Source organism: Acipenser ruthenus, chromosome 16, assembly GCF_902713425.1.
Source record: "Acipenser ruthenus chromosome 16, fAciRut3.2 maternal haplotype, whole genome shotgun sequence".
NCBI classification, from domain to species: Eukaryota; Metazoa; Chordata; class Actinopteri; order Acipenseriformes; family Acipenseridae; genus Acipenser; species Acipenser ruthenus.
Genome location: NC_081204.1, coordinates 19907711 through 19925909, shown reverse-complemented (window position 1 = coordinate 19925909; position 18199 = coordinate 19907711). Strand labels below are relative to the sequence as shown.

Here is an 18199-nt window from a genome sequence, read left to right as displayed (position 1 = left end):
ACAGCTCTGATTATAGATATCGTTTCACCGGGGGTATGTAACTGACACAAACAGCAGCCGGACAGCTGGCAGGACAGCGGTACTCTATGCCACGGGGGAAATTTAAGAGCGTGCGGTATTAGTAGGTATAGCAGAAGTTTGATGGATCGCACAGAAGTTGGCGTAGCAGTATCTTCATAGTATCTCCAAAACGTTAGGATAGGGGAAAAACATGTTTTACAAAATCAGCGCGACGCGACCCAGCTAGCATTCCAGAGTTCACGCATGCGCAATGCACTGTCTCACTGTCTTCCCAAATAACAGGTGTCAGCCGGCGAGAGAACTCTCACATTGTTTTTTTCATTTTTCATTTTGGATTAATAGAAGATTGAGCGATTAGGAAATAGAAATGGCCGACAGCATTGCTGACCCCGAGCCAATGGAGGCAGATCGAAGCTCAGAGAAGATCGATATGTCATTAGGTATGTGTAACTGTGTATCTGAGTGCACGCGATAAAGTCATTTAATGCCTTTTAGGGTATTTAAAATATTTCTTGTGTATGCAGATTTGTTTCTGGTGTATCTCCTCTTTTACACTGTGAATTGCAGTACTAAATGCTTAGCTCAGATAAGTTTGTGCGTCACGTCCATTAGCATTACAGTCCATGGGTGGTAGATTTGTTTAAAATGATATACATGTCCAAGGCTTTTAATGCAGATTCATTTTTAGAAAAGTGATTTCTCAAAACGTTATTCTGTTTGTTCCCTTAAACATATTTAATCATGTGTTTACAACTGGAATAATGTTTGGAGAACCGCTTTTCTAAAAATGACATTAACTGCAGAAGTAAATTAAATGTAATAACTGCATTTTTTTTCACTGGTTTCATCCAGTTGGTATCCATTAAACCGGCCGTTGTGCTGTTACTTTTTGGTACACTTTAAAAAGTGCTACACCGTGTATTGCGCTTGCCCGACCATGCGCAAATGAGTTTAGTTTAGAAAACAAAGAAACGCCCGTCTGAAAGGGTATAATGTACTGAGTTTGACCCTTAAAGTTATTTTAAATATATTTGTTTTTCACAATTCAGCAAATGTATGTGACTTTAACTGATGAGCAACAAATTCTGTTGTCTAAAATTGTAAACATGTACGATTTTTGTGGGAGATCAACAGTTTGTCTCGTTCATAGTGATTTGTGCAGTTGTCAACACAGCACTTTTGAGTCAATGTGGTGTACCGTTTCCTGACATCACATGGGTCAAGTTTTGGTATGCATACCACATTCTGATGGTGCACCATGAAAAAAATTGCTCACCAGAGATTATAAAAAGTACTGAATGGGGTAGTGTGTGATATCAATTATTTCACCACAAGTCTTTCAAAGGCTCATCTATATCCCATGAATGCTTGTTTCAGAACTTTGCAAGAATCATTTTTTTAAGATGGCAACAAACAAGAAATAAGAGGTCAACAGTACCTCTGTAGCTCCATGACAAACCACTTGCATATAAAGACTATATACATTTTATGGTTTTAGTTTTATGGATTGATTTATTTATACATGTTTTATGTTTTTTCCTGGTTTAAACTTCAACTATTTGCTAATATTGTACAATATAACCCAAAATCAACATAAATGCGTATTGTTCATGTTTGTACATTTATTAAACTGTGAAGGAGACAGATTACCAAGTCAATTATTTTACCACAAGTCCTTCAAATCCTCATCTACAAGCCCACCAAAGGTCAGTTTGTTAACCCGTGTCCCACAAGGGGTTTCAGCCCTTCAAAGATGGGGCAACTTCCAATACTTTCATCCTGAAGCCTTTTTGTGGGGTTATCAAATCAGACAGTAAAGTAGATAGACAGTAGCAGAGAAAGTCTGTTAAATTATGAGCACACCTAAGCAATTTGAAAGTGATATCTCTTCTACTTTAGAAGGAACATGCACTTAAAAAGTCACTCAGAAGTTTGACAGTTGGACAATGTTTCAATTTGAAGGCCTCAAAATCACTCCAAAATGAGAAGGGTTTCACGTATGACCCCCACCCCCACCCCCTGCCCTGTATCTCAGCAAATCTTCACCATTGAGCTTTAATGTTTGGCCTGGTTTCATACCTGACCTGTATCTTCCACTACACACAATATAAACACAATGTAAATCTTGAGGCAGGGATCTTCCTGGATTGTGGTTGATTTGACATGGAATGACCCTGTAGAATACCCCCTTCCATAGAACAGTTACTTCAGTGTTTGAGTTTGGGCTGAAATTGGTTACATGTCAGATTATTCAGCCCAGAATTGGTTAATGCTAGACCTATCCAAGTAGAATTAACTGCATGCTTATATTATTATCCTACATCTAACTATATATTTTGTGTATGTGTTTATCAAGTTCATGACGTAAATAAAGTCCCATATGTTTTCAACATAATAGAGTTAGTCATGCAGATCCCCTGTACTGGTTAAATGACATAAACTAGAGAGAATAAATAAAGTCTCTATTCACTGGTTATAAATGCATGATGACATCAGGATGTGAAGCAGGTTTCCAGACTGGCACTCTGTTGGACTGAGCTGTTGATGTAAAGCAGATGCTACAAGGTACTGTACTGCAGAGTCCTGTATATAGCAATGAGCTCAATGCTGGGCATGAATCATCAGCAAACAAGGCTGTCCTAACTCCTCCGTCTGGCCAAGATATCAGTGTTAATACACTGTTTCACACCAAGATCTGCGGCAGGCTCACTTTTGATCTATTGTAAAGTTTTGCTGTTGCCATCACCCTCTGACTCTGTGGTGCAGATTTCCAAAGCTGAATTACTATTTTTACAAAACAACCTAACTTACTTCAGCTGCCTTATATAGCAAGTTATCGTCATTACAGTACCATTTAGTACAATGAGTTTGTGATACAACTAACTAGTGCCCACTTGTCTTTTCAAATGTCTTAAATAGGTAACTGCAAAGTTTGCAAAAGAAAATGAGCTTTTCTAATGCTTGTCCTTACATTAGCCTTATCATATTTCTCTGTTCTGTACCATGATTGCTTTACCATGATGTCCTGTAAGTATGCTTTGCTACGCTTGGAGTACAGCAGGGGCACTTAGAAGGGGTTATCTCTCAGGCAACAAAACAGACTGCCAGCACAGTAACTCGGTCACATCCCGACACTTACTGGAGATGGATGGGGTCTAGAGGGTTACACACCAGTCCAACAGGAGAGCAGAATTACAATGCGTTCAACAAAGGCTGTTTAATTTGAGCTATTTCTACATCACCAAAAAATACAGCAGCTGCATTATGTCCATTTTCTACTGCGACAGTTAATCTACTGCTGATAATGGTTACACTTGTGGTCACTCATGTTTTTGTTGCTCTGTGCTGTGTTCAGTGTCTTCCTTTAAAAAGCAGAGCTGTATTTCAGAACATAAGAGTTTTTGGAAATTAGGAAGTTATTCGGCTCATTAAGGCTCGATCCTTCCTAGCATAAATTTGCCCTGTGGCAGGGCAGCCCTATGGTGTAAATAAGTGTAAGTACGGCAGGGATGGCGTTAAAGCTGTCCCTGCCAACAATCCCAGGTGCGGCCATTCCCAAATGGAGCCACTGGATATGGCCTGTCTTTACTGTTTTCAGATATTGTAAAATAATGTTTTGTGTTCGCAAGCCTCTTCATTTTACCGCAAAAGTTAGTTTAGCAGCAATTTTCAAAAGCGATTTGCACCCCTGAGGATAGCGTCAGGAATGAGAGACTCCGAGACAGAAAGCTGCAATTTAAGGGCTTGTAAAACAAAAGGTTTACAAGCAATACAGTATAGGCTGGACATTCACCTTCACTATCGGTATTCAAAATACACGTCAAAACTCCATCTCCCCACACAAATGATTTTGTCTCCCTTATATACAGATGGCCACTCCCCAATTAGCACTCAATGACCTAATTGGAGAATCCCTGCCAACTTCACACTTATTTCTACAGGCAGGGCTTCTGCCCTGCATCATGCCCCATATAAACAAATGTTATTCCATAGGGCACAGTCGAATTGTTTTGGAATGTTCTCAATGTTCTAGATGTTACTACTTCACCTGTTCCATGCATTTATAACTCTCCATCTCTTTGAAAGTTTAAAATCTCAGATCAGTTGTTTTCAGTGAAGTAAGTTTGTCAATATCCAGGCATGTATCCTGGGAATGGAGTGAAGCTTGTAGGCAGGAGAGACATGGGAAGACCTGGTATAAAAACATGTCAGTTTTCTATCAAGACGAAGAGCTCCACACTGTTTGATTTTCTGCCGTGTATTTTTTTTTCAGATGACATAATCAAACTGAACAAAAGGGAACAGAAATCCTGTCAGAGTGCTTCCAAGACAGGCCTACAGCAGCAGCAGCAGCAGCAGCCTGGTAATAGAAGCAGAGCCCCAGGGAACCGGAGAGCATCTGGACAGCAGAGAGCCCCCTTCGGAAGAGGAGGGTCGCAGCAAAGCCAGCAGGGTATTCATCATCCCGTTCCAGAACAGTCAGATCACGCTGCTGCTTCTCACTGGGGCAGGGCTCCTCCTTCTCTGTGCAGGCATCTGTGGACAGGCTAAGCAATCAGAATGTAAACAAGTGAAGCAGAAGCTCAGATATTCTTCTCCCACTAGTTTGTATCATCAGATGTAACCATTTTCTATGAGCTCTTAGTGTAGTCCATGCATCTTCAGCACCAGGCCGTGTTTCTTTAAGATGTACAACAGACATGGTAAATCATGAATTAAATGCAATCACAAACAATGGTAATAAAACAACTGTCCCTACACAACCAGACAGAGTTACACATTGGCACAACAAGCCCCTTGTTAATCAGGCCTGAAGTGATTACATCTCTGTTAGATTTAGGCAGCTTTGGGATTACATGGCAGGAGATTTGGCTCCTGTGTATTTGTCCTGTAGATGTAGTTAGACATGATTTAATTGGTTTAGGGCAAGGGTGTCAAACTCAGTTCTTGGAGGGCCGCAGTGGCTTCTGGCTTTCGTTCCACCCAAGCTCTCAGTTACTGAATTATAGGGCTGTGTTCGAAGGTTCGAAGGTCTGTTCGCTAACCAGGGATTCGAAGATTGTTTTAAACCTTTGAAGGTTCGTCAGATGGGTTATTTTTTTTTCTTCGTAGTAACAGAAACTGTTTGACAATGTTATACTATAAATCACACATTAATTGTCACTCACATACAAATTTCGATCTTTTGATTTGTATAATGCATATTACTTAAACAAAAGTTGTTAAGAAAATCAGCTACCACATCATTATACATTACGTACAACTGGAGCAGGGTATAGTATCCAAAGCAGTGGGTTCGTACTTCTAGTGGCTGTATTACTTGAGTTAAATATGTCATGAATACCTACAAGACAGTGTGAGAGAAGTGCCATGGTAGAATATGTTTGAAACATACAAAATATACGCTAACACTAATAATTTTAATTTAAAAAACCGAGCACCATCTGCCCCTCCCCTCTCCAGCTTGTGTTATCCAGAGGCAAACCTTTAATTTCTTCATTCTCCATCTCGACAGCAAAGCATTTTATGGCGTAAGCTGTATTGAAAGAAATATCTGGAAACCTCTCTGCTGTTTGGGATTTTTTTTTGTTAAATGCCCAGACAACCAAAAAAAAAAAAAAAAAAAGTTGACTGCAAACTGTGCAAGCGACTCGTATCATGGAGAAATAACCATGAGGTCCCTGGGGTCACTTGACAAGCGTAAGTTTATATTATTATTAGTATTATTAATATTTTTAGTAGTAGTAAAATGTGACTGCTCACCTGCTTGGAACAGTGACCGTTGAATAAAGCTTTGTCCTCTGCAGTTGGTGCAATGCAAGCTTACTGTATAGATCGCAAGCAGGCTCAATTACGTGTAAATAAACATAATTGTATTTTTATTTTTATTTAAATTATAAAAACATGATTGCTGTTCTATATAACATATTTTTAAAGTACATGTGAGTGTTTTATTCCATTTATATGGCTTACCTGTAAAATAAGATTTTCAATGAAATATAAACAAGTAGCCACGGTGACGTCACTAATAAATTATGCAAACGAGTACCATCGAAGGTTCTAACCTTCCTTCGGTAATGTGTTCCAAACATTCGAAGGTCAAAATGTACCCTTCATTGCAGCCCTACTTAATTGGTCTAATTATTTGATTAACTGGACACATTTAACACTTCTCTTCAGGCCTCTAAATGTTTCACAGGTCGTGTACCTTGAATCAAGTGCATTTTTAAAACCATCAACTGTAAAAGACCTTGAAAAATATTAAAAATGTCAAATTCAATAAATAATTTGATCAATCATGTTAATTGAGAGCTTAAGTTGGAATGAAAATCAGAAGACATTTCCAGAACGGGTGCAGATTAAGTAATGAATAAACAACGACAGGTGAGATAATAATCCACTTTTTTCCAGTGCAGTTTTTTGACACACCGATTCACCAATTTGAGTTGTTTATCCCATTTAAAACATTTCCTCTGACATGCATTCAAAATGAGATTGCTGAAAACCACTGATATAAAATATCTATCCATCTATATCTATCTATCTATCCATCTATCTATATATATCTTTATAACATGTTTATATATATATATATATATATATATATATATATATATATATATATATATATATATATAAAACATGTTATAAATTGTATGAATAAAATAGGAGGGAAACAAGCAATTCTACTTACAAATCCACAGTTCTCTGTGTTCTCTTTGACAAATCCACAGTTTTCAATTCAGTTCAGTTAATCAATTAAAATATCAAAGTATAACTTCATAGAAATATTTTAAGGCTGGTTAAACATCCCCATTGCAAACTAATTGCACCGTATTAAGAAATGTAAATGTGAAGGGAGCTCTGAGCTGTGTGTTATTGCCATGTTGTTGCACTATGAGTCCAGGCATCTTTATAATCCACGCATTTATTTTCAGGGTTCTACAGATTTCGATTAATGGGTCAAGCGCAACAAGGGTTCAACAGAAGACAACCCTACAATCTCCGAAGAGTCCCCAGGAGAGCACTGTTCCCCCCCTCGGGAGTCAGCCCTTTGAATCGCAAAGCCTCTCTTGCAAAGGTACCATGCAGACCTCACAATGTTCTTTCAACCCCTCCTCCAATCAGAACACCAGCTCTATAGAGAATCAGAGCCCAACCCCTCCTCCAATCAGAACACCAGGTCTATAGAGAACACACGCTCTTACAGGGTGGATGGAAATTACAGCAAATAAAGTTTCTCACTTGTGAGATCTCAGAAGACAGTGAGTGGTTGGAAAGGGATTTTGTTCTGGAATAGTAACCCTGGTAAATCTAAGCTGAAGTAACAGTAGAGTGATGGAGAACACACTGCATGCTGTAGTCGGATAGTAAACAGGCAAAACAAAGATGACATAAATGATTCCTTCAATATAAATATCCTCCTGACATACTTAGTTATTAATATTTGTATTAATTATAAATACGGGTCTACCTAGTTCACAATTTCATGGAAAAAAAATACTCCAAAGCAGTTAACTTTCTTGTTTACTGTTCACATGACAACAATGTTTTAATCAGCCTATCAGTGTGTCTGTACTGGCTTTGCTGTGACCTGTACTGTACAGTAGGAGGTGGGACAGAGTCAGTGTTGCATTGTTATTTTGATTTAGGTTGCTAAAATCTAGTTTTCAGCATTGGAGGTAAAATACCAAAAATGGACAACAAAGCAAAAAAGGCAAGGTATATTTCAGCTGAGGATCGTGTCAAGAAACTTCCCGAAGAAACTTTACATGTAGATGGAGGTAAATTCTTCAGAATCACACATTAAATGAAAGAATACTACAGAGGCTGCTAAACAGAAAGTAAAACAAATAACAGCTTTCAGAAAACAAACTTGAAAGTCAGCGCAGACAAAACGCATTCCTGTCAGTTGTATCCCAGTTAAATCAGTACTACAGGTACGATCCAGCACAGCCACCTCGCTTCAAACAACCTGCTGCTTACTTTTTAAACGCAGTTAGAATTTTAGACCCGAATAAGCAAGTTTTCTTTCTTTTGACTTGATACTAATAAAATTAATTCCTAGATGGGACAAACAACGTGACAACAAACGTGCTGCATATAGGCCTTTATTAAAGAATACCAGATGCCCTTGAGGGTAACCAAGTTTTGGGACTGTTTCTAATCGATTTCCGCATCTGTATAACTTGGCAAAGCGTTACCATACACTTCCACAATTCAGTGGATGCAGAACTTGCAGTCTCAATGTATGGGCAAGTCTTCACACCACAGAGACAGAGAATGTCGGCAGCAACTGCTGGGGGATATTGTATGCTTGCCTTTAACAAATGACAACACTCTGTTTTAGTAAGGAAGCAAGTACCACTATTTTTAGGCTTTTATAGTGCTCTGAAATATCTACTTAGGTTAATTTAATGTTTAAACAGGTCTGCGAAATCCAAATTCTATTCCATAACCTACCTGGGAAAGATATGTAAATTCTCCACGATTTAAGGAGACCCCTAATTATACATAGTAACATTACTTTATTTTTATGTTTTATCCTTTACTAGAGTAAATTCTTACTTCATCCGTCCCAGTTAACGACTGTATCACTAACACAGAAATGTATTTTGTTCTGCAGTACTTTGTTTTTATTTCATATTGATTTTTCCAGGTAAACACAGCAGCGATTTCCAGTGTTAATAACAACAGGCCAGGATTGCTCAGAACCCAGCAGCCTCCGACTAGAAGACCATTCTGGCAGCCTTTCAGAGGTCCTCGGGCCGCTGGGAGAAGGTATACAAGCTGCATTACATCTTGAAAGGGAAGCGTGCTAGCTACTGTTAAAAGCAATTCGTTATCTGATTTCCAATTATTATGATGTATTTTAAGCTTGGCTCCTTCTGTGGTTCAGTCAAACCAAGTAAGAAGTTTATCTTACTCCCAGTGATTCCTCAGGATACAGTATGTAATGTAAACCCAAGTTGTACTTCAATAGCACAGGGAGCAGGATGAGAGAGTTAAACATTCATGGAGTTGTTTTTCAGGTTTTGATTTACTGCTGTGGCATGGATGTTTCTAATGCTGTTAGGATTCATACAGATTCAGAGGACGGCAGGATTTAGATCGGCCATGGTTTAGATCATTAAAATAGGCCCTCCCTTTGAGTACTATACTAACAATATGCCTTCCATTATTTTTAAGTAACAGTAGAATTCCCCTGCAAAACAGAGGAATAAAACTGCAACAAATACAGCAACGGCAGACTAAGATCAACCTGAACAGAGGGGTGAGACGCTGCCATGTTGTGCTCCATGAAACTGTACCACACTGCAATGAGATAACACTGCCCTGTCTAACACTGCAATGAGATAACACTGCCCTGTCTAACACTGCAATGAGATAACACTGCCCTGTGTAACACTGCAATGAGATAACACTGCCCTGTCTAACACTGCCCTGTCTAACACTGCAATGAGGTAACACTGCCCTGTCTAACACTGTCCTGTCTAACACTGCCCTGTCTAACACTGCCCTGTCTAACACTGCAAAGAGATAACACTGCCCTGTGTAACACTGCCCTGTCTAACACTGCAAAGAGATAACACTGCCCTGTCTAACACTGCAGTGAGATAACACTGCCCTGTCTAACACTGTCCTGTCTAACACTGCCCTGTCTAACACTGCAATGAGGTAACACTGCAATGAGGTAACACTGCCCTGTGTAACACTGCAGTGAGATAACACTGCCCTGTCTAACACTGCAAAGAGATAACACTGCCCTGTGTAACATTGCCCTGTCTAACACTGCCCTGTCTAACACTGCAATGAGATAACACTGCAATGAGATAACACTGCCCTGTCTAACACTGTAATGAGATAACACTGCCCTGTCTAACACTGCAATGAGGTAACACTGCCCTGTCTAACACTGTCCTGTCTAACACTGCCCTGTCTAACACTGCCCTGTCTAACACTGCAAAGAGATAACACTGCCCTGTGTAACACTGCAGTGAGATAACACTGCCCTGTGTAACACTGTAATGAGATAACACTGCCCTGTCTAACACTGCCCTGTCTAACACTGCCCTGTCTAACACTGCAATGAGATAACACTGCCCTGTCTAACACTGCAATGAGATAACACTGCCCTGTGTAACACTGTAATGAGATAACACTGCCCTGTCTAACACTGCCCTGTCTAACACTGCCCTGTCTAACACTGCCCTGTCTAACACTGCAATGAGATAACACTGCCCTGTCTAACACTGCAATGAGCTAACACTGCCCTGTCTAACACTGCCCTGTCTAACACTGCCCTGTCTAACACTGCAATGAGATAACACTGCAATGAGATAACACTGCCCTGTCTAACACTGCAGTGAGATAACACTGCCCTGTGTAACACTGCAGTGAGATAACACTGCCCTGTGTAACACTGCAATGAGATAACACTGCCCTGTCTAACAATGCCCTGTCTCACACTGCAATGAGATAACACTGCCCTGTTTGCTGTTGAAATAGAAGCTCTGCTGACTGTGTAGGGAGGCTGACAGTTTAGAATGAATTAATGCAAACAGCTCGACAGACACTTCTTGTGAAAACACTTTCAAGTTTCTTTTTTTGCTGTATATATGTGCTGATTGAGTGTTCAATGTTGTGATTCTGGAGTTAAACTAACCCTCCCATTCCTGCTCATGTACTGTATTTAATGTTTGACATTAATGAAAAATGATTGAATTGCAGCCTGTTGTTTTTGGAGATGATATCACATTATATGTTCTTTACTGCTGTTAACTTTATCTGCTTTTATTTTTTAGTTTCCTTCACGTCAATCCGACAGGAAATTGATAGAAAAATATCAAAAAATCCGAAGGTAAGAAAAAGCTTAAACTGGATATGCAAAATAATTAATTAAACAAAGTGCTCTTGATCCCTAATAAACTACATGTTGTTGTTTTTTGTTTTACCCAAAGCTGGAGACAGCCTGCAGCCTCAGGGTCCATCCTAACAGTCTCTGTTGCAAACCCCATGGCAGCGCAGGAGACTGCGTGAGTAAACATGACACACACAGCAAACATTAAAGAGAGGGAAGGGGGGAATTACAAAGGGCTTCATTAGCACAACGCATTTCACTAACACTTGACATGAAGAGTCTTTAACGATACTGGAATAACACAGTCATTACATATAAAAAGAAAGAAAGAAAGAAAGAAAGAAAGAAAGAAAGAAAGAAAGAAAGACAGGATGACACTGAATCTTGATGTTCACCTTGTGCTGGTATAAACATTCATTTCAATTGTGCTTTGTGTGTGGTATGCTGTTTTAGGTCTCAGTCTGTAATTAGTGATTTGTTTGAAAGCTGCTTTGCTTCCTTGACCTTGCAGTGCAGTTTCTCCTCCCAGACCCCCCAGAGTGAGGATTAAGCGCCCAGCAGTGCTGGAGAGACGAGGGGCTGAAGACGAGGAGACCCTGCACCCCCCGCCCAGAGGAATCCCCCTGAGGTTTAACTTCAAAGCACTAGCCAATCAGGTACACAATGGGGGCATTCCGTGGAGCTGTTGGAGGAAGCTGATGTGATCACACACCAGTTGTCTGATTAAAGTAATTGTCTAATTAAACTGTCTGCTTGATTACCCTAATCTTCTAATTCAGTTCTTTTCAACCCCCAATGGTTCAGGTTTCAAACAGGAGCTAATATTTCTTTTAAGCAGGCATTTTTTTCCAGCGCACATTAGTCGGCACTTGCCATGTTTAGCTGCTGTGATTGTTATAGAGTGTTATTTTTGAACTGCTCGCCTTGAGTCTCTGGAGACCCTTGAATTATGAACTTGGCATGTTGGTAAGACTATTGGATTTATTAACCTTTGTAATGTACCTTAGTGGATGTGTGTGAATAAGAGGCCTGTTGCCAGACGTGGTGCAATCTTGCAATACCATGCCGTGGAAGCGGTCAGTCAAGCCGGGCTTTCTTTTCAAGACTCAATTGTATTGTAGAAAATAAAGAATGTTTAAAAAATAAATAAATAAATAAATAAACTTACACAATGGGCTAGATTCTCAATGCTATTTACTCCAAATCGTAAAGTTTCCAAACCAGAACCAAACAAGTCCGACATCTGGTTTAAGGGCGTGCATGTAGTCTTGAGTATAAGAGCTGTGAAGGGTGGCCGTGCATGTAGTCTTGAGTATAAGAGCTGTGATGGCTGGCCGTGCATGTAGTCTTGAGTATAAGAGCTGTGATGGCTGGCCGTGCATGTAGTCTTGAGTATATGAGCTGTGAAGGGTGGCCGTGCATGTAGTCTTGAGTATAAGAGCTGTGATGGCTGGCCGTGCATGTAGTCTTGAGTATATGAGCTGTGAAGGGTGGCCGTGCATGTAGTCTTGAGTATAAGAGCTGTGATGGCTGGCCGTGCATGTAGTCTTGAGTATAAGAGCTGTGATGGGTGGCCATGCATGTAGTCTTGAGTATATGAGCTGTGATGGGTGATTTTACCTTGCAGAAAGGAAAGTTGATAATCTGGCTCTGTACTGTAAGTCCTGATATTTAACTCTAGTTGTGGCCCTGCTGTATATATGAAATATACAATCTATGTGAGGATGTTTAATATAAGCACTTGTTGTTGTTTCTTATTCATTTTAAAGTAATAATTATTTCATTACGTAAACAATTGTGCTAATGACGATGTTGCGGAGGAAATAGCTTTGAAAATATAGCCCATTTTTATTTAACAATGTTTTTTTCATATTACTTTGAATTAAAGTCTTGGTGTAGTTTGCAAGTGAAGCAGTGGCTCTTCCCCTTGTAAAAATGAACTAGCTTCCATATTCTGTTAACTGGAATGAGCCTTTTGTGTGATTGACCACTCCTCTAGCTCTTTCAATAGTGACTATGAACCATGTTCTGAAACTCCAAGGCCTGACAATGCACGGTCTGGCAGTGGTTAACCTGGGAAATCAGGGCTGACCATGTTAATGGTTTAACCCTGAAACAAACATAGTGTAACATGATACAAATACGTGGCGGTTGTGTGTCATTTTATTTTAGACTCGAGTGACACTGAACGATCGCTTCTCCAGTCTGAAGATAAAGGGACTGCGTGCCGTGCCTAGGACAGGAGGACGGACAGTAACACTGCAGTGACAATAAAGAGAATACGAATAGTGCTGTCACTGTGCTGCTATAGTGATCATTTCAGTGAGAGTGATGTCATTAGAGAACCTGGGATTGTACATGACCTACATTAAAAGAGGTTTTATTTTAAAAAGATCTGCATTGTTTTATTTATTTTTAAATAACGCTTTCATTCCAGATGAGTGTCTGTTTCTGTGTTTAAAGTAAATGTTGTTTTTGTGATTTCTACCAGAACTGTGTTCATAGCACTTTACCGTCTTGGTAGGTTTTAAAGCTTGAGCAACAATGGCTTTTGGCAAATACAAAAAACAAAATAACTACAGTCTGCTCACTAGCCACATAATGAAATGTGTGATTGTTTTGTTCTGGTTTTATAACTTTACTGACTGTGTTTTACTATCAGAAATGGTGTCGATGACAATTTAGAGGAAATGTCTTCACGTATCCAGCCCATAACGGCATCATTCTAAGAGAGAACAATGAGTTTGAAGATGCAATGAGTTTGAAGATGCAATGAGTTTGGAGATGCAGTGAGTGTGGAGATGCAGTGAGTTTGGAGATGAGTGTGGAGATGCAGTGAGTTTGGAGATGCAATGAGTTTGGAGATGCAGTGAGTTTGGAGATGAGTTTGGAGATGCAGTTAGTTTGGAGATGAGGTGAGTTTGGAGATGCAATGAGTTTGGAGATGAGTTTGGAGATGCAGTGAGTTTGGAGGAGATGCAGTGAGTTTGGAGATGCAGTGAGTTTGGAGATGCAGTGAGTCTAGAGATGCAATGAGTTTGGAGATGCAGTGAGTCTAGAGATGCAATGAGTTTGGAGATGCAGTGAGTCTAGAGATGCAATGAGTTTGGAGATGCAATGAGTTTGGAGATGCAGTGAGTTTGGAGATGCAGTGAGTTTGGAGATGCAGTGAGTCAGAGATCCAGAGGCACTGGGCATAACAACTACAGAGTTTTAAAATCAATCTTAAATTTAATATGGGAGTGATATGTTGTGAACGGCTAGTGCGTGTAAGCATTCTAGCTGCAGCATTCTGAACGAGTTGGAGCCGACGTAGCTTACAATCAGGGAGGGCAGCAAACAGCATTACAATAATCCATCTGAGAAAGAAGTACCTTAGAAATCAGGGAGGCCAGCAAACAGCATTACAAAAATCCAGCCAAGAAAGAAGTACCTTAGAAATCAGGGAGGCCAGCAAACAGCATTACAAAAATCCAGCCAAGAAAGAAGTACCTTAGAAATCAGGGAGGCCAGCAAACAGCATTACAAAAATCCAGCCAAGAAAGAAGTACCTTAGAAATCAGGGAGGCCAGCAAACAGAGCATTACAATAATCTGTCTGAGAAAGAAGTACCTTAGAAATCAGGGAGGCCAGCAAACAGAGCATTACAATAATCCAGCTGAGAAAGAAGTACCTTAGAAATCAGGGAGGCCAGCAAACAGCATTACAATAATCTAGCTGAGAAAGAAGTACCTTAGAAATCAGGGAGGCCAGCAAACAGAGCATTACAATAATCTATCTGAGAAAGTAGTATGTTAGAAATCAGGGAGGCCAGCAAACAGCATTACAATAATCCAGCCAAGAAAGAAGTACCTTAGAAATCAGGGAGGCCAGCAAACAGCATTACAATAATCTATCTGAGAAAGAGGTACCTTAGAAATCAGGGAGGCCAGCAAACAGCATTACAATAATCCATCTGAGAAAGAACAAGAGCATGAACCAACAGCTCAGCATCTTTATCAGATAAAATGGGTCTCCGTTTAGCAATGATAAAATGAGACCTTCGTAATGGAGCTAGTGTGGGTATCCAAACACAGTTCTGAATCCATAGTGATTCCCAAGTTTCTCAGTATTAAATGGAGTCAGAAGATTACCATCAAATGAGACTTCAATACTAGCTGATTTAGCTAGACTGTTTTTGGAGCCCACTAATAATACCTCTATTTTACTAGGATTTATTTTCAAGAAGTTTTTAGCCATCCATAATTGAACTTCGCTCAGGCACTGAGACAGCAAAGAAACCGCCATCTCTGGTTTTGTAGGAAGGGAACAATACACCTGAGTGTCGTCCCAAATTGTATTTATTAATAATTAATCCACGAGGGAGCATATAGACACTGAAAAGCAGGGGACCAAGGATTGAGCCTTGTGGAACATACTTCACGTCAACGTCTCAGAGGAGTACTGACCCATACAGACAAACTGGCGTCCATGTAATAGATAGGAGTGAAACCATTCCAAGGCTGTAATTCCAAAATCACTTTGTAATCTCTCCAGTAAGATCCCATGATCCACAGTGTCAAAAGCAGCAGACAGATCAAGTAACACTAGAATAGACAGCTTTCCAGTGTCGACAATACGGAGGTGGTCATTACAGACTGAAACTTATCCAGTAGCCCATATTTACAGAAATTACCCTGAAGCTGGAGCTGGGCAGTCACAACTATTCAATCAGCTTTGCTAGAAAGGGAATGTTGGAAATAGGCCTATAATTTGCAAGATCACGTGAGGAAGTGTGACAGAGAGCGAATGAATCCTAATCAGCAATCTCCCTCCCAGCCTGTGAGGGCACTGTATAACCGGAGCAGAGTGCCCCGTAATGGATGGTTCGGCAGTTCATTCCAGGGTCAGTCCGAAGCCAGCTATCCAGGAAGGGGGCGGGGCCACAATACCAGAAGCCAGCTCCGTAATGGAGGAGACATGATTGGCCACACCACCGAAAGAGGGCGTGACAGAGGGTATTTAGGGGAAGTGGCCCCAGTGATCTGTTCCTCCGTTATGGTTACGGACTGACCGTGAGGAATAGAGACACCGTGAGTGTTTAGTGTTGTACTGTCTGTCTATTTAACTGTGTCTTGTTTGTCATTGTAGACGGCTAAAGATCTGGGAGCTGTCGCTGTCAAGCCAGCATTAAACCCGGACTGCACTGTACCACTGTAAAGCACTTGTTTCACATTCACAACACCACTTGCACCCGGAGCACTCACTGTTGGACTGGTGAACTGTGACAGGCTAGCTGCAGGGATGACGTCAGGCCAGAAAGAATCACACACAGACAGGCAGTACTCGGGTTGAAAACTGAGTCGCTGCGGCGCTCAGTATGTTTATTGTAAAATAAAAGGTTGAAACAGAAAACAGGACATGGCACTTGCGGCCAAAATAAACAGACAAACAAAACGAATAGACACTAACAAACAGGGTGGACGAACACTAAACACAAAACAAGTACCGTGCTGGTTCTCCAGCACGTAGTAGCAGTTGTTTTGCTTACTTTTCTGTTTCTCTCTCTCTCTCGCTCCCGTTCTCCACTCACGAACACACAACCCGAGTGAGTGAAACGTGCATCTATATATACTGTTGTGCTGGGATTCAATTACTAATTAATTATCCACTTGAATCCCAGCATGTGAACTAATTATGTGCAACCCCGTGCTCACATATTAAATACTTTAAATGCACGTGAAGTGAAGTGGAATCCCCGTGCCTAAATACAATTATACATTTTAAACACTCGTGCTCATTACCCACATTATATCCTGTGTACCAACTACAATACACCAACATTAACACACTACATGCAACATATAACACACAAATGCACACAGGGGCGGGGCACATTGTCACATGAACGTATAGGTGTCTTAAAGTGTGTGTTTGTTATTATTATTTCAAGACTGAACCCAGGAGGACCCAGGATAGGAGAACACTCCCTTTCCCTGTGCCCCTGCAGCACATGCACAGCAGTGACTCCTGAGCTCTGTGTTGAATGGCAATGCTTGCGTGTGTTCAGTGCTCTATGGGATGGTTTCCCTGTGCCCCTGCAGCACATGCACAGCAGTGACTCTTGAGCTCTGTGTTGAATGGTAATGCTTGTGTGTGTTCAGTGCCCTATGGGACGTGTTGTTATCTGTCCCCCTTAATATATATATTTTTGTAGTTTTTATATTAACGCCCCACATGTCTCAGAATTCATCAGCCACTACTGGTCTCATCTCCACTACACACCTTCTTTGTGTTGCCTGTTTTAACTCAGGCCCGCCACCAGATGGCAGCACTTGGCTTCAACCCAATCAATATTCTCAGGAGCTGCCCACTGAAGAGGAGCAGCTGACGGAACACGTTTCAAATGCTGTGTCTCAGTGCATCTGTTAAAGCCATCTCTTTCTGAACATGTTTCAAATGCTGTGTCTCAGTGCATCTGTTAAAGCCATCTCTTTCTGAACATGTTTCAAATGCTGTGTCTCAGTGCATCTGTTAAAGCCATCTCTTTCTGAACATGTTTCTAATGCCGTGTCTCAGTGCATCTGTTAAAGCCATCTCCAGTTCTTCTAACACTTTCCTACACAGTCATCTTTTCCATGTCAGTCCCTCATTGGATAAACATTACAATTCTGAAACCACCTGGAAGTTGGTACTTATTCCCGGTTCCTTATTCGCGGTATAATTGACAAAGTAGCGCGTCGTTTTTCTGTGTGTTTTAACTCACTTACACATCTTGCTCAATAAATATATCGGTACCATTTAAAAGATAATCACTACCTCTTTCAAGAAAATTACTTAATAAAAATAGTGTGTATCTGCAGCATAGCGGTACCTCATATATTACCTGCTTGTTTTCCTCCATTAACCCCCTTAGATGCTTTGCTCACTAAATATTGAGGTACCCCTAGATAGGTTATCACCCCCTCTCTGCAAAAACACTAACGATTTTAATGAGCAAGCTGTACCCCACGAGCAGCAGAACCCAAAAGTGTAACCCCTACACTGAAATGGTACCGATATACTTTGTCAATTATACCGTGAATAAGGAACCGTGAATAAGTAACCAACTTCCAGGTGGTAATTCACAAAGCCTCCGATCATTATCCCACAACTTCCAGGTGGTAATTCACAAAGCCTCCGATCAAAAGCATTATCCCACAGCTTCTTTACTTCTAAAGCAGTGTGCTTTGAAATGTGAAAGATTCAAATTGGATTTTAGCATGTCCTGTGAAATATGTCTTTGTTGAAGGGGCCTATTCAATTGATCCAAATACAGTAACAGCAGATATTGGATCT

General features: G+C 40.5%; 1 protein-coding gene across 4 annotated transcripts; it reads left to right on the top strand.

Moving 5' to 3' along the window:
- Positions 1–13268, top strand: LOC117411828 (UAP56-interacting factor-like). Of its 4 annotated transcripts, none has more exons than XM_058989004.1 (9): positions 1–461; positions 4295–4474; positions 6960–7102; positions 8681–8802; positions 9211–9295; positions 10827–10882; positions 10983–11057; positions 11394–11610; positions 13055–13171. In XM_058989004.1, the coding sequence occupies exons 1-8, from the start codon at positions 389–391 to the stop codon at positions 11584–11586; spliced, it is 927 nt and encodes a 308-aa protein (XP_058844987.1). In that variant the 5' UTR covers positions 1–388; the 3' UTR covers positions 11587–11610; positions 13055–13171. The 4 variants fall into 4 exon arrangements, with proteins under 4 accessions (XP_058844987.1, XP_033875505.2, XP_033875506.2 ...); XM_034019614.3 differs by having other exon boundaries at positions 2–461; positions 9217–9295; positions 11394–11538; positions 13055–13268; XM_034019615.3 differs by having other exon boundaries at positions 4–461; positions 11412–11538; positions 13055–13268.
- The last annotated feature ends 4931 nt before the right edge of the window (positions 13269–18199 follow it).